Here is a 21,418-nt window from a genome sequence, read left to right on the forward strand (position 1 = left end):
GGGCTTTAGTGTCCGTCACTCCAAATTTTTGTTGTGACGAGACAAAGAACCGAGGAACATACACTCACGTGACAGTAACCAAGATTTTTAGTGTCAGAGAAACATACAAACATAAAATTTTAAAATGTTAGATTAAAAGCCTTGCGTCTTGAACTCGTAATTTCTCTTTCTTGAAAAGGATATGTTTTCTAGCATCCTCTATTAAAAAGCCTGAATAGTTATGACAATCCAGTGGCAATTAGCACTCTGATGTAGTCCGAATAGTGATGTAAAGAACTGATACTCATTAAACATATAAAAAATCATGAGTTCTAAATGATACTTTAAAAAACTCATAGGTCACCTCTATAAGTTGATAGGGCACTAACCAATTTGTTATTCCATAAGTCGATTTTTTTAAAAAGGTAAAGAACCAAGCATCTGTCCTGCTTTTCTTTCATGGACTCTTTCAGGACAGCCAAATGTTTGATGAAAGACAGCCTTCTGTTTGTAAGAATCAGAGTAAGAAGTGCAGAAGGAATTTTACAATTAGATAATATCCATTTTACTCATCACTATTAAATGCACATGTTTTTATTCTTTTAATGCTACTTGGTGATTGTACATATAATATCTGGCCTAAGATTTTTTAATTTCAAAAAACTACATTTTGTTTTCAAATTTACAGTTTTCATCTTCTTTTCCATCCATTTCTAGTTTCTGTTGTTCAAGTTACATTCATCATTGTAGACTCTTCTGTTTAGTTTGTACTTGCTAAGTTTTTTAAGGTTGATAAACTGATGAACAGTTAATAGGACATTTTCTATGGATCTAAGTAAAAGCATTTTGACAGAAAAGAAAGAAAACATCCATTTTACAGCTCCTATGGAAATAATCAATCTTGGCAACAGTCATCAAATGCTGCTAAACTAACTCAATGAAAAGTTGTTGTGGAAGTTTATAACGAATGAATTAGGCCAATGAATAATGGCCAATCTTGTTAACGCCCCTAGATACGAGACAATGTGACATTATGCGTTGCCTGAGGTGATGGCTGAGGAATTCCACAGCTCCCTCTATGAAGCATTCCTGACCACCCCCAAATCTAATCTGACTCTGACCAGCTCTGTTTGCAGGTCACACAGGGACAGGAGATGTAAGAGGCGTGGGTTCAGTCCCTGAGTCTGGAAGATCCCCTGGAGGAGGGCACAGCAACCCACCCAGCACTCTTGCCTGAGGATCCCACGGGTGGAGGAGCCTGGTGGGCTACAGTCCACGGGGTCGCAAAGAGTTGGAAGCAGTGAGCGGAGCCCACTCGCCACAGGGCCTAGAGGAGAACATGAAATAAAACCAGGAGCCAGGAGAAGGAAATGGCAACCCACTCCAGTGTTCTTGCCTGGAAAATCCCATGGACAGATAAGCCTGGTGGGCTACAGTCCATGGGGTTGCAAAGAGCCAGACATGACTAAGTGACTTCAGGGAACTAAGGAGCTTCCCTGGCGGCTCAGACGGTAGAGAATCTGCCTGCAATGTGGGAGACATGAGTTTGATCCTTGGGTTCGGAAGATCCCCTGGAGAAGGGAATGGACCCCACAAGCTGTGGGGCACGGCCAAAAAAAAAAAAAAAACCAGGAGCCAAATCCAGAAGGTAGGAAATTCTACAAGACAAATCACCCAATCTCATCAACAGAGTAACAGGCTTTTAAAAATGATCATGAATTAAAGGAAACTTTATTAGTTTATTATTTATTATTAGTATATTATTTATACCCTTGAAGATACTTAGAGGATACTTCAGATTGCTGAATGTACTGGGTGAATCTTTATTGAACAAATCAATTGTAAAACTACATGCTTTTTAAGAAAATCATATGATTTTGTTCAAATTGATTTGAACAAATCAATTGTAAAACTACATGCTTTTTAAGAAAATCATATGATTTTGTTCAAATTGATTTGTTCAAATAAAGATTCACCCAGCTCCTCTGTCTTCCACTATCTCCAAGTTTGCTCAAATTCATATCCATTAAGTTTGTGATGCTATCTAACCATCTCATCCTCTGCTTCTCCCTTCTCCTCCTGCCCTCAATCCTTCCCAGCATCAGGGTCTTTTCCAATGAATTGGCTTTTTGCATCAGGTGGCCAAAGTATTGGAGCTTCAGCATCACTCCTTCCAATGAATATTCAGGGCTCCTTGAGGATTGACTGGTTGGATCTCTTTGCAGTCTAAGGGACTCTCAAGAGTCTTCTCCAGCATCACAATTTGAAAGCATCAGTTCTTCAGTACTCAGCCTTCTTTATGGACCAAATCTCACATTCATACTCACATGACTACTGGAGAAACCATAGCTTTGACTATATGGACCTTTGTTGGAAAAGCAATGTCTCTGCTTTTTAATAGGCTGTCTAGGTTGGCCATAGCTTTCCTTCCAAAGAGCAAGTGTCTTTTAATTTCAAGGCTGCAGTCACCATCTGCAGTGATTTTGGAGCCCCAGAAAATAAAATCTGCCATTTCTCCCACTTTTTCCCCTTCTATTTGCCATGAAGTGATGGGACCAGATGCCATGATCTTAATTTATTAATGTTGAGTTTTGAACCAGCGTTTTCACTTTCCTCTTTCTTGACAAGTTTACACCAGAATGAATTAATTATCTAGCAAGTTGTGTCTGTCTCTTCTACTGATTCTCAAACCTTGTGAAGTTTGATGGTAACTTATAGATCTTGTCTGTTAGAGATGCAAATAATTTCTGTCTGATAGAAAAGATATTCCCAAAGGTTATGGCTTCTTATTGCCTTGCAGAACACTGACCAGTTTTAAATCTAACCTACCAATCTATTCTAATATTCCTTTTAAAATACTTATAAGTGATCCAGTGCTTCCCAATGTTCTCTGAGTGGACTTTATCACTTTACAGATTCCCTCATAAAGGAATAAATAAATCTTTGTTTATGTGTTGATTCTGTACATTATAAAATTCCTACTCTAAGCATTTTGAAATTCCTGCTTTGACAAATGAATTCAAATAAATTATTCAGTTCAAATAAGTTGTGGGGCTTCCAAGGTGGTCCAGTGGTTAAGACTCCTGGGCTTCTACTGCAGGGGGCACGGGTTCAATTCCTGGTTGGGGAACTAAGATCCCTCATGCCATGTGGTAGTGGCAACTATAAAAACAACAACAAAAAAGCTCAACAAAAAGATTGTGATGAGCTGTGCAAATGTTGGCTGATATTCTTGGCTTTTTTGCCTCTTGAGGCTCTGATTCTGCCTTGCCGAGCTACACAACACACATCTGGTCCACTCACAACAAGACTCTTTTTCAGCTGGTGGAGGACATCTGGTCACCTATGGTCCCTCCCATCAGATTTGTCTTAACCACACAACTTTAGGCCCTTTATCCTGTGTCCCCTCCGGCCTCCCCTACTCCAGAACTGCTCTCATTTGTTACCCACTGGTGCACTTAGGCATCCATATCTGAAAGTGAAGGGGAAGAATATCCCCAGGTGGAATAAATAATATTTTACTCTTCTCTACTGATGAGCAACGTGATTCTACTGCAGTGTCACGAATAGATATCATCTCTCAGGCTCATTCTAACCCACTGCTAGCATCTATCTACAGGGCAGGCTGAGGCTGAACCCAGGCTCACCCCCAAGCGCTGTGAGCAGTCAGCAGTGGCTTCCAGGGACCCAGGATTAACGTGCCTAGTATGAACCACATCCTTCCTGACCTGGTTCCAAGAGGTGACAGTTCAAGACGTGAGATAAACCACAAAGACTACGTCTGATAACTAGCGTAGGCGTGGCACCCTGCTGCCTTACCTGCGGAAATCTGTAGCATGTCCTGACGCACAAACATTAGGACCTTGCCTCACTAAATGCAGACCTGTGACCTCACCCAGCAGCCTAATGACTCACCTTTGAGATGACAGAGGAGGACACCAGCTGCCTCCATCTGGAGATAGCAGAAACGCTAACACACTGGAAACGGATTGCCTCTGGCCTCAGCCTTGCTTAGAACTCTCTTTTGGAAACCATTGAATGGGACGGCTCCAGGCTACGCAGTCAGTTCAAAAGCCAGTTCTACCATTTCGCCAGTCCTGACCCTGGGAAAAGCTCTCCCTGTCTCTGCTTCCCCCACGTTTGAATGGGCCTGATGGTTCCAAGAGTAGAAAGGGAGGAGTTTCGGTCCCCACTCTGCCATGTACTAACTTCAAGATTGTCTTCACGCCCTGATACAGTCACAGGGAGCCCGGGGCTCAGAAAGACCACACTTAGAGTTTAATGGTCTGAAGTCACTGTCTGGAAACTTTTAAAAACTTCACCTTTGCTTTTGTGTTTCTACAAGACAAGCCCGATGGGACACTGGAAGGGGCGCCAGGGCCTCGAAGCCTTGGCTCACATATGGTGCCCCATCCGCTGCTTCTCCACCTCCCTGGGGCAGGGTCTTGCCTGTGAGGACCCTTCCTCACTCTGCCCACCAGCAGGAGGGTCTGATGGACTCAGGTACCCCTTCCCCGTGTAGCAAGTTGCGGGGAGCAGTCCAGCACCGGTGAGGCTCTGAACTCTGCCTTCCAGTAACCCCCAAGCTCAAGTGGACCCTGCAACCAGGAAAAGCTCATTTTGACTTTCTGCGGGATCTGTTTCTGTGACTGGAACCTCATCTTGCCCCTTTAGTTGTTACCTGTGTACATGATGGCCGGCCTCAGGGAGATGAGCTGAGCTGCCCACCTGTGAAGGTCTGCGAGGAAGTGAAACTAACACATCCTCCTGCCTGAGACTTGCCATTGTGGGGGACATTTGTAAGGACCGAATAGTCTTTTTACTTAGTTTCCTCACCTCTCCGCATCTCTGATTCACTAAAGAACCTGGGATCCAGGCCCCACAATATGGTTCTTTTGAGGTGCTAGCTTGCCATCTTCTTGGTAGGCTGCCTCCCAAATAAAGCCCTTTCCTGATCGCAGTGCCTCATCTCAGATCGATTGCGGTGGGCTTGGACTCGGTAACAACCCGACCTCAAACAGCAAGTAAAAACCACCCGGCAGGGTTTCCCTGGTGGTCCAGTGGTTAAGAATCCACCTGCCGATGCAGAAGAAATGAGTTCCATCCTTGGTCCGGGAAGATCCCACATGCTGGGGGGCAACTAACTCCTGAGCCAGCACTCTGGAGCCCATGGTTCCCGACAAGAGAAGCCACCACAACGAGAAGTCCTGGCACCACAGCCAGAGAGTAGCCGCCTCTGGCTGCAGCTAGAGAAAGTCCACGTGTAGCAACCAAGACCCACGCAGCCAAAAAAAAAATCACATAAAATAACAGTGATAAACCACCATGTCTGACTCCGTGTGACCCCATGGACCACAGCCTGCCAAGCTCCTCTGTCCATGGGATTCTCCAGGCAAGAATACTGGAGTGGGTCGCCGTGCCCTCCTCCAGGGGATCTTCCTGACCCAGGGATGGAATCCATGTCTCTTATGTCCCCTGCGTCGACGGGGAGTTCTTTACCACTAGTGCCACCTAGGAAGCTCAAACGACCGCTCCAGTGGAGAGAGAGACCACAGAATAAAAAGAAATCTTTCTGCTGCTTTTTGAACAACAAGCAAGCCATTTTTATTTGTATGAAGGGCCCCACAAGTTACCTTGTGAGCTCTAACTATTGGAAATCACTGAATCATTAATAATAACTGTCTCGGGTCCATCCCTACAATGCGTGTCCTAAGACTTCCCTGACAGGATGCTGATAATGTTGAGAAAGAACCTCAGAGATAAAGCTCCTAGTGCACTGCAGACAACCCATACACAGTGATTCCCAACCTTTATCCCCTCGAAATTTCTAAACAGACTTTTGGCAGCTGTTTTCCAAGGGTTTTTCCCTCCAAAGAGGGGAGGAGGAAGCAGAGAGGCCGTGAGTGCTCACTGTGGTACTGAATAAAGGTTTTCTTTATTCATGGCCACCTCCTCCGGTTATTAATAATGATACCAGGGAGGGACCTTGGGCTGCAGGTGGCTGCAAACAGCACGGACCTTTCTAAGAACAGCATCAGAAGCAAAGCCCGAGGCCAAAGAGCCTGGAAGTGGCCTCTCCCCTTCTCTCTCACCTGTTCCTGTCCTCGCTCACTCAGCTGTCTAATGGGCGCCCAGAGCATCCAATTAACCCCGCCTTCTAGAAAATTCTACCCACCCCCAGCTACCTTTCCCCAGATGTCCTGGGAGCACCCCAAGCCCCACAGGCCCCACACTCCGCTAATTTGCACACGTCCTCCACCCCACCCTTCCCTCCATGGATAACTCAGCTGCAGGGTCCAACTTCCCTCCTCATAACCGCAGCAGCAGCTTGGATCCGTGTTTCACTTTCCACGTTCAGTCAGGCCCACCTGAGACTCTCTGGCCCCGGTCCCTGCCTCAGAAGCCCAGAACGAAAGACAGGCTTGAAGGAAACCTGATAATCACGGAGAGCGCATGGGTGGACCCGAGGCCCTGTGGTGCGCTGATGAAGTTCAGGGTCTCACCGGGAGGAGGCATGATGAGCAGGTGGCCATTCCATCGCCACAAAGGGCAACCACACTGCCGCTCCGTCCCCTGCAAGGACGGCCACCCTCACACAGTCTCGTGCGCTGGGAAAGTCCAGGTTGCACACGGGCCAACATGACCCTCCAACCAGCGGGATCCTCTCGAGGTCCCACAGCCATCAGAGAGTTTTGGTCCATGGACTGGCCAATCTGCCACAAGCAATAGCATCTTATCTATCTCCCAGGCTTTGTTCAACAGGGTTAACACACACTCTTGGGAACACCCTTTTGTGGAAACCCTACCATTAAAGGAAGACTTCATGCATGGCCTCTTTCATCAACTCCTTCCTGATCCAGCCTCTCCAGGTGGGTTCAGTTTGCTGAATCTCGGTGGTGCTGCTCTGACCCTTGGTACATGGCAATTCACGTACAGATATTTTCTTGTTTGATGGGTACCCGCGTACATCCCACATGGTCCTGGGGAATCCAGCAAAAAGGGCTAATGGCAGAGAAGCGGCCCCTCCCTGCTCAGGCCCCTCTCGCCTGGGTACAATCCTCTTAGCTGCTGTACATGGCACTGTCCTGCGTTACTGTTTCCAGGCCCGGCCTCTTAAACCGGCCTTGCAGGACCTGGAGAGCAGGACCCAGGTGTTCTTCCTCCCCGAATCCTCCACATCCCCCCCCGCCAGCTCCACACACACACACACACGAAAGCCTTGACTAAGAGTTCATATGAATCTACTATTGGGTACAATTTTTTGCTCATACATTTTACAGGAAGTGGAAGTTAAGGAAATGCTAGAGTCAGTAAAATGGGAGGCATGGGGAAGTAAAAATGAAGACTTGGCCCTGAGAAATCTTATTGGAAATTCTGAAAAGGAAAGAGAAGCCAAAACAAATGATGAACTAGAGATACAGGCATCAGAAGAGACAGTGGATGTGATCACAGAAGTGATCATTAGCAGTTGGGAAAAGATCAAAGAAGAATCTTCCCTGATTAAGTCCCTCACTGTTTATGTATCAACAAGCACGATGTGGACTTAAGCAGGTTCAATTCAACAAGCACGGATTAAGGCTCTGCAATGTGATGAAGGACAAACTGGACCACAGGAAATGCAGAGATGAATTAAACAGCCCCTCTCCATCCAAGGGAAATGGCCACCCATCCCAGTATTTTTGCCTGAAAAATCCCAAGGACAGAGGAGCCTGGCGGGCTACAGTCCACAGGGTCACAAAAAGTTGAATGTGACTGAGCATGAGCAAGCAAACAAGGTCTTCAGCCAGGACCCTAGCTTGTCTCGGGACAGGGACAAAAAAAATCATTCATTATGATTTTGTTCATTTCTATTATTTGTAATATACTGGCTTGTATATTGTTGTTATTTAGTCACTAAGTCATGTCTGACTCTTGCAACGCCATGCACTGTAGCCCACCAGGCTCCTCTGTCCATGGGATTTCCCAGGCAAGAATACTGGAGAGGGTTGCTATATTTCCACCAGGGGAATCTTCCTGAACCAGGATCCAGCCCACGTCTTCTGCATTCCAGGCAGATTCTTCTCCACTGAGCCACCTGTGTAACCCCTACTGGTTTGTACACCATTCATTTAATCCAGCTAAATATTCTTGCTTATTATATTCCAGGCACTCTTTTAGATCCTCGAGATAGATCCCTCAACAGAATGTCTCTAGACTAAGGGAGCTTATATTTCACGAGGCATCTGCTAGATTTTTAGCATTTTTAAATCTAGTTTTTTTAAAAAAGCAATAAGGTAGAAAGAGATGTAACAGAAGAACAAAAAAGATGATAAGAAAACGAACAGTTACAAGCTAACATAACGATACACAAAGGGCGAAGCTGTCCACAATACCTGCCACTCCTCGAATGGGGTAGGCGGTGTTGTTTCTCTGCCTCCTGAATCTGGGCTGAAGGGGTGACTGTTTTAACCAATGCGGAAGTGATGCTGTGCTGGTTACGGGCCTAACGCTTTAGGAAGGCCTCTACTTCTGAAAGTTTGGGAACTCGGAAGAAATCCAGCCACACCACAAAGAGATCATATGGTGACACCACGAGGAGAAGAGGGGCCCTGAAAAGAATACAGAGAGAGAAAGCGAGGCCACCACCCCGGCTGGCACCACATGCCATGATGCCATCTTGTAGGTGCCACGTTTTGGATGTTCCGGCCACGTCAGTCCCTCAGATGACTACAGCCCTAGCAGGCACCATGTGAAGCAGGCCATCCAGCTGATCCCAGACAAGCCACTCAATCGGGAAAGATTACAGATAGCTGCGGCTTTAAGCCCCTAAATGTTAGGGCAGTTTTCGATGCAGCAAAAGATAACCAAAACAGAAAGCGTACCTGGAAGCGAGCCATGGCCTAACGAAAACCTGAAACGTGTGTTCAGTTCAGTTTAGTTCAGTCGCTCAGTCATGTCTGACTCTTTGCGACCCCATGGACTGCAGCACGCCAAGCCTCCCTGTCCATCACCAACTCCCGGAGTTTACTCAAACTCATGTCCATGGAGTCGGTGATGCCATCCAACCATCTTATCCTCTGTCATCCCCTTCTCCTCCTGCCTTCAATCTTTCCCAGCATCAGGGTCTTTTCCAATGAGTCAGTTCTTCGCATCAGGTGGCCAAAGTATTGAAGTTTCAGCTTCAGCATCAGTCCTTCCAATGAACACCCAGGACTGATCTCCTTTAGGATGGACTGGTTGGGTCTCCCTGCAGTCCAGCATGTGTACGATGGTTCATGTTCTATGTCAGCTTGGCTAGCCCATGGTACCCAGAGATTTAGTCAAATGCATCTGGATGTATGTTGCATTTATTGTTGTGTGTGTGTGTGTGTTACATTTAAATGGATGCACTTTGAGTAAAGCAGGTGACCACCCACGGTCTGGGTGGGCCTCATTCAGTGAGTTGAAAGCCTTAAAAAAAGACTGACTTCCGCCAGCAAAGGCCTTCAGATTGGAGTTGCATCATCAACTCTTCCCTGGATCTCTAGCCTGCCTGCCCACCCTGAAGATTTTGCCTTGTGAGACTCCAAATCATGTGAGCCAATTCCTTAAACATTACCGACTAGAGGATTTTTGCAGAAACTAATGCCTATGGTCAGCGATTTGCAAGTGAGTACTGAATCACGGAGGATTTTATTCTTTTTGTTGGCCCAATGGTCACATCACCTGAAGCAGAAGTATATTCTGAAGAACTATCATCTTCTGAGATCCTAGTATCTATGTTGCTTGGACAATCAGAGAAAGTATCTGCATAAAATTCACCAAAAAATGACTCTTCACTTAAAATTTTATAAAACAAAACAAAACAAAACACAATATTATAAAGTAATTAGCCTCCAACTAATAAAAATAAAATAAAATAAAATTTCATGATGTGTCCTTTTAAAAAATTTTATGGTAATAAACTTGCTTATGATATACATGAGGTTGGAACAAAAACCTAATGGAGCAAAATATGAATGAAAACAACCACAAGTTGTATGATGAACCCTTGATCAATTTTTAGCTTTAACAATTTTGCATGGTGATGTTAATTGTATCACTCTTAAAAACACATTGCCACGTCTCTAGTCAATAATATGTTAAATGAGCTCTTTCTCTCCCTCTGTCTCTATCTCTCTGTCTCTTTCTCTTCCTGATTTCAAGGAGCTTTGGCATTTAGGACGGGGTGACAAGCTACAGTTATTAATAGAAAGGCCTCAAGAAGACTATTTGTGAAGGCTGAACAGACAGGACAGAAATTGTTATTGGAGGCTGGGGAAATGAAACCTGTGCTATGAAGACCTGTCACCTGCCATAATGGAGCCAATAGAAACAGACCTGGTGAACTTAGGGTTTTGGCTAAGGAGATTTCCAGGCAGAATGTTGGAAGTACCAACTCATTTCTTTTAACTGTCTATGAGAAACATCCAGGGAGAAAGAGAGAAATAAACCAAAAGAGAACTGTTCCTTTCTAAGCAGATTCAAGAGCAAGCATTTCCAAGTCAAGATTTGTTAGGTTTGAAATAAAACTGCTTTTCGTTCCCAGTCTTTCCTAGTAAAAGGATTTCAAAGCAAGAAATGGCCTCCAGGCAATGATCACATCCAGGGTGCTGCCAATAAAACACATTCACAGGGTTGAGACTTCAGAGGTGTGACTGGAAGGCTCTGAGACATCAAGGAGAAGAAGCTCAGCATTTCCACCATCCCAGGTGACACCAGCCTTTCAGCTGACCCCTCCACCATGCCATTCATGGAAGTGATGTCTGAGCTGTTTGGGATGCTCCAGCTTAGCTAAGCCCTCCAATGACTTCAGTCCCAGCCGACACCACAAGGAACAGAAGAACCACCTAGCTAAGCCCATCAATCCTCAGAGTCATGCAAAACAGTAAAACGACCTATGTTTTAAGACACTAAGTTTGGGGATGGTTTGTTACATGGTAATAGATAAGCAAAATACCAACTACAGATTATTTGAGACTAAAGAGTAATAAGGGAAGAGACCTACCACAAACCTACTGAAGGTGGTGGGGTGATAATTATCAGTGGCTAACAAGTCCGTTTACCTAGCACTGCCACATTCTGTCTTTCTTCCTTGACACTCGATTTTACATAGCTGCAACTATTATCATTTTTATGACAGCCTTGTTTTGCATGATATTACTTATCACATTTTTATATGTTATACATAGTTTGAATAAAGTACTGCAGGGGTAAGAAGAGCCAGATCAGAGTAGAAATACCAAGTTGAACAGTTGGCATAAATTGCTGCTTGGGCCCTCTATAAATGACCACGGCAGGAGAGAGTAGTCTAGGCAAGAGATGGATGCAAAGAAGGATTGCAGAAATGGTCTCAGCTTTAATCAGGGAAAAGAGTGTATGACTACAAGGGAAATAGCATGCTAGACTTTCAACAACATAGAAGGAGGAAGTTATTAACCAAAGAGCCATGACCTTGAAGTTAAAGTCTCTGGGGGAACAGAAATTAGAAGGGCTACAAGGACAATAGGCAGAGAGAAAGAAAACACCATTAGATTACATATAATCTATAATATATGAAGAATTCTTATAGAAAGAAATAAGCAACACAGTAGAAATTAACAAGGATCTGAATAGGAAACTCACAGGAAAAAAAATATAAACAACCAATAACCATACACAATACGCTAAGAATCACCAATAATCAGGGAACAATTAGTTGTTGTTTTTCTCACAACTCGAAAGAGTTCGTACTAGTCAGCAATGAAGAGACTGGGAAAGTATGACCTCTGATAGATGGTGATGAGACTATAAAATGATACAGTTACTTTGGAGAGAATTCAGAAATATTTATCAAATGTTAAAATATGCATAATACCCCCTTTGGCCCAGAAGAAATCTATCCTGTAGAAACACTCCCACACATACAGAAATATATGTATACGTTGTTGTTTAGTCTCTAAGTCATGCCCGACTCTTTACAACCCCCTGGATACCTAGCTGCCCAGGCTCCTCTTTACATGGAATACTCTGTCCATGGGATGCTCCAGGTAAGAATACTGGAGTGCATTGCCATTTTCTCCTCACAGAGATCTTTCTGACCCAAGGATCGAACCCCTGTCTCCTGTGTCTCCTGCATTGCAGGTAGATTCTTTACCACTGAGACACCTGGGTAGCTATATATATAACAAACATATATATATATAACAAATATATATATAACATAATATATATAACAAAAAAATTATATATTTAACAAAAATATTCATTGCAGCATGTTTCTCCCCAACCAGCATGATAGCTTCATGAGAGTGGGCACTTTGTCCTTCAGTCCTGTATTGTCAGAACTAGATCACTTTCTGAAACATAGAAGATGCTCAACAGACATTTATTGAATAAATGAATGGGACTGAACATTGGAAACTAATTTTATATCAGTAGGAAATATTTACATCCACCCTACAGAATACTATTAGCTCTTAGGTGGTGCTAGTGGTAAAGAACCTGCCTTCCAATGCAGGAGACATAAGAAATAGGGATTTAATCCCTGGGTCCGTGAGATCCCCTAGAGGAGGGCATGGCAATCCACTCTAGTATTCTTGCCTGAAGAATCCCATGGACAGAGGAACCTGGTGGACTACAGTCCACAGGGTCACAAAAGAGTCAGACATGACTGCAGTGACTTAACCTGCACAACCTATGTGTAGTGACACTGAAAGATCTCCGGGACCAATTATGAATTAAAAGAAAATAATGATAATTACAGTAGAAAAATTTTTTCATCATTGAAGGATTGATTTAGTGGATTGTGATTTAAATAAATCAAATCTTAGGCACCTAAGTTTTTTGGTATTTGCTTTTATTTTTATTTGGATTTTTTTTTTTTTTTGCAGCATTTATTCCCAGGCCATGGTTTTTGTTTCTTCAGTTTCTTCTGGGATCTCTTTCTTCTGTGCAGCCTCCTCTTCTGATTTAGGGCTTCCTTGGTGGATCAGACAGTAAAACGTCTGCCTACTATGCGGGAGACCCGGGTTTGATCCCTGGCTTGGGAAGATTAGGAATAATCTGTTCCTTTCCAGTGAGGATCATCTCAGTGCGACCGGGAGAGCTCATGCATGGGTTGATCCAACCATGAGCTCTGCATCCTGCACCAACAGCAAATGGTTTTCAGAGGTCGCCTTTAGGCCAGTTATGGAAAAGGAACATCTATTTTGATGCTGGCCTTGGTCCATGTTTATTATCATTGAAAGATGTCTGTGACATTGCACTTCCCTCAAAGATAGCATGTTGAACGTTTAGAACATATCAGGATTTTTCCTCTTAATTCTCATCATTCCCCCCATGTGGTAGGTACTGACGTTCCATTTCACAGCTAAGAACACTGAAGCTCAAAGAAAGTAAGTAATTTGCCCACTTACACTGTGACAGAGACAGGATTTAAACCCAGTGTGACTCCAGAGTTCCTGCTCTTAAACTACCCAAGGATAAAGTGACCGTATGTTCTGATTAAGGCCAGAATAATTATGAATAGTGTCCCCTTTGTTTCCAAAAAGTTTCAGACAGTCAATGCATTATGGTCCCTCTACCTACAGAACCTGCATAGGTAGCAGAGTGTTAAGAGTTCAGTTTCTGGAGCCAAATTTGGGGCAGTTTGCTCAAATTCTCCAATTCAGTTTGCTTACATATAATATGGAGATAGCACAAGTAATGCCTCAGATAGTTGTCAAAGTGCTAAATATTTGGTTTAACATTTTTTAAGTGCCTGGCACACAGGAAGTACCAGATTAATTATTAACCTGCTTACACAAAGTATGTGTGTATGTGTATTGAGAGATATCTGGAAAGATGTTCAAAAAATAGTAACAAGATATCCCCATTAATATTTTAAATATATATATGCATTCACCAAAGGATGTGTCTTTTTGACTTTGTGTGTTTTGAATACTGAGCGTGTATCTAACATTGAGTAAGCATCCTGACAAGCACTAAAAAGCCACCTGATCTCTATGGCATCCTGCTTGCTATATGGATGTGAACACCCCAAAGATGATCAAACAACAGCAATTTAAAGACTATTAAATTAAGCAAAAATAAAATGATCACTCTTATCATTACCATTTCAGATTGTGTATCACTTGATTTAAGCTTCCGGGGTAGCTCAGCTGGTAAGGAATTAGCCTGCAACGCAGGAGGCCCCGGTTTGATTCTTGGGTGGGGAAGATCCCCTGGAGAAGGGATAGGCTACCCACTCCTGTATTCAGGGGCTTCCTTGGTGGCTCTGACGGTAAAGAATCCACCTGCAACGTGGGAGACCTCGATCCCTGGGTTGGGAAGATGCTCTGGAGGAGGGCATGGCAACCCACTCCAGTATTCTTACTTGGAGAATCCCCAGGGACAGGGGAGCCTGGCGGGCTATAGTCTATGGGGTCACAAAAGGTCGGACACGAATAAGCGACTAAACACAGCACAGCACATCATTTGATTTAATTGATATGTTAAATAAAATCTAAAGGAATCAACTTCTACATTTTCTCTCAATTAACTAATTGTAAGTGAAACACTTGAGACCTAGGCAATCTTTGGACTAGAACAATTTGCAAGTAAGAAACTTCAGGGGCTGCGCTAGAACTTGAACTCCAGGGCACCCGCAGGGAGGCTTGGGGGAGGGGAAAGGGGGGGTCTCTCGGCCCATTTCCTCTCTCCCCCGCCCGGGGTCAAGTGTGTTAGGACGCAGAACTGATGTGAATCACATAGGTGGATATCGCCGCTAGCCTGCGCGCCTTTGGCAGCCTGGAAAAGACAGCCAGCACCTTTTTACTCCCCAGGTTATTCTACTTCATGTACAATTTCAAAACTGAGTTTTCCGGGAGAAGCTAAGCCCTGGTAATGGAAGTCAGGAAATCGGTTCACTTTGGGGGGAGATTAGTGGCTAGCTGGGATAGGGCCCGAGAAACCTTCACGGAAGTTTCCATAGACGGTGTTCCCAGGGTCTCTACCGATTCATAAAGCAGATGCACTTTCGCGGCTGCTAGAATCTTAATTTTTAACCTTGCTGTTACTTTGTTTTCTGTCGTTACTGGGAGCTCTGGTCACATTCATTTCAGGGCGCACAAGAAGAATCTCGGGGCTGGTATATTAATGAATGAAATGAACGTCGGTGATCCGGCCCTCCAGACACACTGTCCTCCCCCGACCCCAGGCTCCGCAAACCACTTAATCCAGTGTCATCTGCAACACTTCGGGGACTTGGGAGGCAAGAGATGGCGAACAGAAACCCCGCGCAAAGTAGAGAATGCCAGCAACTCACCTGCCTCCCGTTGACCTTCTGTACCAGTCGCCGGGCGGTGGGCGCCCGGGGTGGGGGTGGGGGGGGGGTGCTGCGGCCCCAAATGGAAGGCCAGGCTCAGGGCGTCTCGGACAAGTCCCACCCGCCGAGCGGACGCGCCAGGAGCCGCGCGCTCTCGGCGGGCTCCCTGGGACCACCGGCAGCCCGCACCTCTAGCGAGTGGCGCGCGCAAACGCGAGCCGGACTGCTTACTCGGCACCGCCCGGCGGGCTCTCAGCTGACTCGGGACAGTAGATGCCTTGTTGCCAGCAAATCCAGACGGCTGCTGTTCGGCGCGCGGGGTCCAGCTGTGCCCAGCGCGCCCCGCCCCGTCCCCACCGCGCGTGGGACCCCGCGGGGCGCCTAAGACGCCCACTCACCTGGCACCCGGCTGGATCTGCTGGGTGTAGTCGTCGCATCGCTCCTGGATGATTTTCTGAAAATCGGCGGTGCTGCCTCTCCCGTGCCACCTGTTGAGCCCGGAGTGGTGCCACTTGTAGATTCCGATCGCCCCCCCGGTGATCCCCGCCACCAGGAGGCACAAAAGAACGAAGCAGCAGAGCTTCCTCTGGGTGCCGCAGTCACCCATGGAGTCGGATGCGGGTCGCCGGGACCAGCTTGGAGAAGAGGCTGCTGGGGTCCAAGCGGCCGGGGAGGAGAGCCTTAGCCCGGTTCTCAAACTGCACTTCCCCTTTAGCGCTCGCTCGCCTTTTCTCTCGCTTCCTTTCCTGCTCCTCCCCCCTCCTTCGAAGTCCCTCGGTGGCGAGCGCTCGACCAATAAGGATCTCGCGGTCTTAAAAAGCCTTCAGCCATTCACTTCCTAGATGGCAAGAGTGAACATCGACAGTTTAGGAATCAGCGAACTAAAATGGACTGGATCAGATACATGGATTATATTCTTTGCAGCCAAAGACGGAGAAGCTCTATACAGTAAGCAAAAACAAGACCGGGAGTTGACTGTGGCTCATATCATGAACTCATCATTGCCAAATGCAGACTTAAATCGAAGAAAGTAGGGAAAACCCCTAGACCATTCAGGTATGACGTAAATCAAATCGCTTATGATTATACAGTGAAAGGGACAAATAGATTCAAGGGGTGAGATCTGATAGGCAGGGTGCCTGAAGAACTATGGATGGAGGTTCATGACATTGTACAGAAGGCAGTGATCAAGACCAGCCCCAAGAAAAAGAAATGCAAAAAGGCAAAATGGTTGTCTGAGGAGGCCTTACAAATAGCCGAGAAAAGAAGAGAAGCATAAGGCAAAGGAGAAAAGGAAAGATATACCCATTTAAATGCAGAGTTCCAAACAATAGCAAGAAGAGATAAGAAAGCCTTCCTCAGTGATCAGTGCAAAGAAATAGAGGAAAACAATAGAATGAGAAAGACTAGAGATCTCTTCAAGAAAATTAGAGATACCAAGGGAACATTTCATGCAAAGATGGGCACAATAAAGGACAGAAACGGTATGGCCCTAACAGAAGCAGAAGATATTAAGAAGAGGTGGCAAGAACACACAGAAGAACTGTACAAATAAGATCTTCACGACCCAGATAACCACGATGGTGTGATCACTCACCTAGAGCCAGACATCCTGGAATGTGAAGTCAAGTGGGCCTTAGAAAGCATCACTATGAACAAAGCTAGTGGAGGTGATGGAATTCCAGTTGAGCTATTTCAAATCCTGAATGATGATGCTGTGAAAGTGCTGCACTCAATATGTCAGCAAATTTGGAAAACTCAGCAATGGCCGCAGGACTGGAAAAGGTCAGTTTTCATCCAATCCCAAAGAAAGGCAATGTCAAAAAATATTCAAACTACTGCACAATTGCACTCATCTTACACACTAGCAAAGTAATGCTCAAAATTCTCCAAGCCAGGCTTCAAAAGTACCTGAACCATGAGCTTCCAGATGTTCAAGCTGGTTTTAGAAAAGGCCAACTATTTCTGCTTTACTGACCATGCCAAAACCTTTGACTGTGTGGATCACAACAAACTGGAAAATTCTGAAAGAGATGTCAATACCAGACTGCCTGACCTGCCTCCTGAGAAATCTGTGTGCAGGTCAAGAAGAAACAGTTAGAACTGGACATAGTACAACAGACAGGTTCCAAATCTGGAAAGGAGTGCATCAAGGCTGTATATTGTCACACTGCTTATTTAACTTATATGCAGAGTACATCATGAGAAATGCCGGCCTGGATGAAGCACAAGCTGGAATTAAGACTGCCAGGAAAAATATCAATAACCTCAGATGTGCAGATGACACCACCCTATGGCAGAAAGTGAAGAGGAACTAAAGAGCTTCTTGGTGAAAGTGAAAGAGGAGAATGAAACATTTGACTTAAAACTCAACATTCAGAAAACTAAGATCATGGCATCTGGTCCCATCTCTTAATGGCAAATAGATGGGGAAACAGTGGAAACAGTGACAGACTTTATTTTTTGGGGCTCCAAAATCACTGCAGATGGTGATTGCAGCCATGAAATTACAAGATGCTTGCTCCTTGGAAGGAAAGTTATGACCAACCTAGACAGCATATTAAAAAGCAGAGGCATTACTTTGTCAACAAAGGTTTGCCTAGTCAAGGCTAGGGTTTTTCCAGTAGTCATGTATGGATGTGAGTTGGACAGTGAAGAAAGCTGAGTGCCAAAGAAGTGATGCTTTTGAACTGTGGTGCTCAATATTCATTGGAAGGAATGAATGGCCAATACTTTGGCCACCTGGTGTGAAGACCTGACTCATTTGAAAAGACCCTGATGCTGGGAGAGATTGAAGGTAGGAGAAGAAGGGGACGACAGAGGATGAGATCGTTGGATGGCATCACTGTCTCAGTGGACATGAGTTTGGGTAAGCTTTGAGAGCTGGTGATGGACAGGGAGGCCTGGCTGCTACAGTCCATGGGGTCGCAAAGAATCAGATATGACTGAGCAACTGAACTGAACTGAACTGAACTGTTCACTTCCGGAGCAGAGGGAGCCAGGCTCCACATCTTCAGGGAGAAGCCACCACTTTGTCTTTACTTGTTGTTCAGTTGCTTAGTCGAGACTCTTTGCGATCCCGTGAACTGCAGCCCACCAGGCTCTGCTGTCCATGGATTTTTCCAGGCAAGTGGGTTGCCATTTCCTTTCTCTGGAGAATCTTCTCCACCCAGGGATCAAACCAGCCTCTTCTGCATTGACAGGCGGATTGTTCACCACTGAGCCACCTGGGAAGCTCTTGACCTTACTGGCAGATGTTCAAAGAACAGACAATATAACTATACACGTTGGTTGGCTCCCTTTCCCAAGCTGAACTTTACACAAAGTGACTGTCTGCCTCCCAGCCTGTGTGCGTGCAATGCCTACCTCTGCTTATCGTTTTGAGAAACACCTGCTCAGCCTCCTGTAAAGGCTCTGCTTAAGCCTTCTTTCCAGCGGCATCAGTGTAAGTTCTGGCTGGGTGCTGTGCGGTAAGTCACTTGACCTCTTTGTGCTTCAGATGTAAAGTGAGCACCATAGTCATATGACTTTTCGGGGTTGTTATGAGGATTGAGTGAGCTCGTTATTACCAAGGGCTTCCCTGGTGGCTCAGATGGTGAAGAATCTGCCTGCAACGTGGGAGACCTGGGTTCGATCCCTGGGTTGGGATCCTCTGGAGTAGGGAATGGCTACCTACTCCAGTATTCTTGCCTGGAGAATTCCATGGGCAGGGAAGCCTGCCACAGAGGAGCCTGGCAGGCTATAGTCCGTGGGGTCGCAAAGACATGACTGAGCGACTTTCACTTCACTTCTTCACGTACCAAGTGTTTAGCTAGGCACATGATAAGCACTCACCTACTCCCTGAGGCTGTCGACAGGATGCAGTTCTGTAACCCATGTGGTGCTGCTTGGATCATGCCTGGCATGTGTCTGGCATGCAGTAAGTACTCAAAGTAGTGATTCAGTAAATAATCCAATGGCTTTTCCCAGCACCCACTGCATTGCCTCTCTCAAGGTTCTACACTAGGAGCATCTCTGATATTTCAGCAGAGACCTAAGGAAAGTGATTTCCGGGGGCAAAAAATTTCCATACAGTGTAGAGAGCAGGTGCCAATACCCTGAGGCAGGAAAACTCCAGAAGGTAGTGGAGGATGAGGAACCTGGTGTGTGTCCATGGGATTGCAAAGAGTGAGACACGCGTTAGTGACTGAACAACAAGAAAGGCTCTTGGTCTGTTATGCAGGGCTGAGGGAGGAAGATCAGGAGAGAAGTTCAGAGGGTAGGAGGAAGGCAGGCCACCTATGGGCCTGCAGCACAAACGAAGGACTTTTGGGACTGTGGATTTTATTTTTAACCTATTTAAGGTCACTGAGTGACCTGATCAGATATGACACTTTAAAGGTTCCGTCTGGCTTCTGTATTGAGAATAAATTGTAGGAAAATAAAGATAGAAAGGTAGACACCCGTTATGATGACTGTAACCAGGAGAGTAACAGTGGAAGCAGCAAAGAAAAAAAAGGAAGTTGCATTCCTGATGTAGTTTGAAAGCAGAAGCATGGGAATTCACTTATGAGTTGGATGTAGGGTTTTCCAGAAAGAGGGGAGTCTAAGATGACTCCAGTAATTTTGGTCTGAGTAACTGACCAGAGAAAGGACAGAATTGCCATGTACAGCGAAAGGAAAACTGGGGGTGAAATAGATTTGGTTTTGGGGGGGAAAGGCATGAAGCAAGAGTTTGGCTTCAGGGGTGTTAAGTTTGAGATGCCTGTTAGACTGCGAGAGCAGACACCAAGTGACTGATGGGATATAAGCATTTGGCAAGCAGGCCAGGGTTAGTCCTGGAGACATAGATATGGACACAGACAGTTGCTGTTGTTGTTTTATCTGATTCACATCTTAGCCATTTGTAACGCGTTAGAACTTTTGTTTATGCATTTATTTTGCCTGTGCTGGGTCTTTGCTGTGCGGGCTTGCAGACAGCGGGGCTACTCCCTAGCTGCAGTGCGCAGGCTTCTCCTTGCTGTGACCCCTCTTGTGCAGAGCACAGGCTCTAGGTACATGTGCTTAGTTGCAGCATGCCAGCTTAGTAGTTGCAGCTTCCAGGCTTAGTTGCCCCGTAGCATGGGGCATCTTCCCAGACCAGGGATTAAACCCAAGCTCTTCCCTGATACTGGGTCTTCACAGATGCCATCACCTCTTCACCCCCCTCCCCACTCCTGCTCCCATCCCCAGCCAACTCCTCCTGATTTCCTTCAATGTGACTTTCTCTGGAAGCCTTTCCTGACCCCATGGAGCTCACAAACTGGGTTAGGTCTCCAAGCTGTATACTTTCCTAGCAGAAGAACACAGATGCCAGTGACCATACAGAGCCCCAAATCTCTGGTCTGGACCACCTAGACCAGGAATACGTCCTCTGAGAATTTCTTCAAATGTCCTCTTCAACTGAACCAGAGTTTGCTTGAGGCTGGGTCTGCAGGAATAGTAGCTCATTCTCTCAGTATCCTGGGACTCAAGTTGGTGTCCACAACTGCTGGTTGAATGAATAGATGAATGAATCACAGACCAGGGTCTTATTTCTGGCCCCTGCTACCCCATCCTTTCCAAACTAGATTCAGAGGGTTACTTTTGCAATCTCAGATCTACGTGAAATAGTATGAATATGGGGTGAGAAAAGTTGGTCTTGACCGAGGTTCATTTCCCTGATCTCTGACCTTGTGCTCTGCCTTCCTCCACTCCCTTCTCCTGGGTGTGAACTTTGTTTCATACTGAATATTGAGCAAGATCCAAAATCAGTTACTCCTATTCCTTACTGAACTAAGTCTTTTGTTATTACAGCATCTAAGATCTTCCACGCAAACAATCCCTTGTAACAAGGCATTTGTTTTTGGAAATGGGGGAGTTGTTTCATATTTAATGGGTACAGTTTCAGTTCAGGAATGTAAAAAATTTGAGAGATAGACAGTGCTGAGAGTTGCAAAACAATGTGAATGTTCCCAGTGCCACTAAACTGTACAATTAAATATAGTTAAATTGTATGTTTTATATTATGTGACTTTTACCAAAATAAGAAAAAACATTAAGAGAAAAGATAAATACACATGGAATAAAAGCCAAATAGAACCAGGTAAATATGTAGAAAGTTGTTCTTTCTCCTACCCTGGATGTCCCCCTTCAGTT

At 45.3% G+C, this 21,418-nt stretch overlaps 1 protein-coding gene across 2 annotated transcripts in view; it reads right to left on the reverse strand.

The window, feature by feature from the left end:
- CD38 (CD38 molecule) overlaps positions 1–16,235 on the reverse strand; it is a 52,812-nt gene extending 36,577 nt beyond the window's left edge. The window contains exon 1 of one of the 2 annotated variants that reach the window (XM_020879836.2): positions 15,661–16,221. In XM_020879836.2, coding sequence (XP_020735495.2) covers positions 15,661–15,869 — 209 coding nt within the window. In that variant the 5' untranslated portion in view covers positions 15,870–16,221. Of the gene's footprint in view, positions 1–15,660 lie in introns of both variants that reach the window. The other variant, XM_070458096.1, reaches the window with a different exon arrangement.
- Positions 16,236–21,418: the final 5,183 nt, after the last annotated feature.

The sequence above is a fragment of the Odocoileus virginianus genome, chromosome 29 (genome assembly GCF_023699985.2).
Source record: "Odocoileus virginianus isolate 20LAN1187 ecotype Illinois chromosome 29, Ovbor_1.2, whole genome shotgun sequence".
Classification (NCBI taxonomy): domain Eukaryota; kingdom Metazoa; phylum Chordata; class Mammalia; order Artiodactyla; family Cervidae; genus Odocoileus; species Odocoileus virginianus.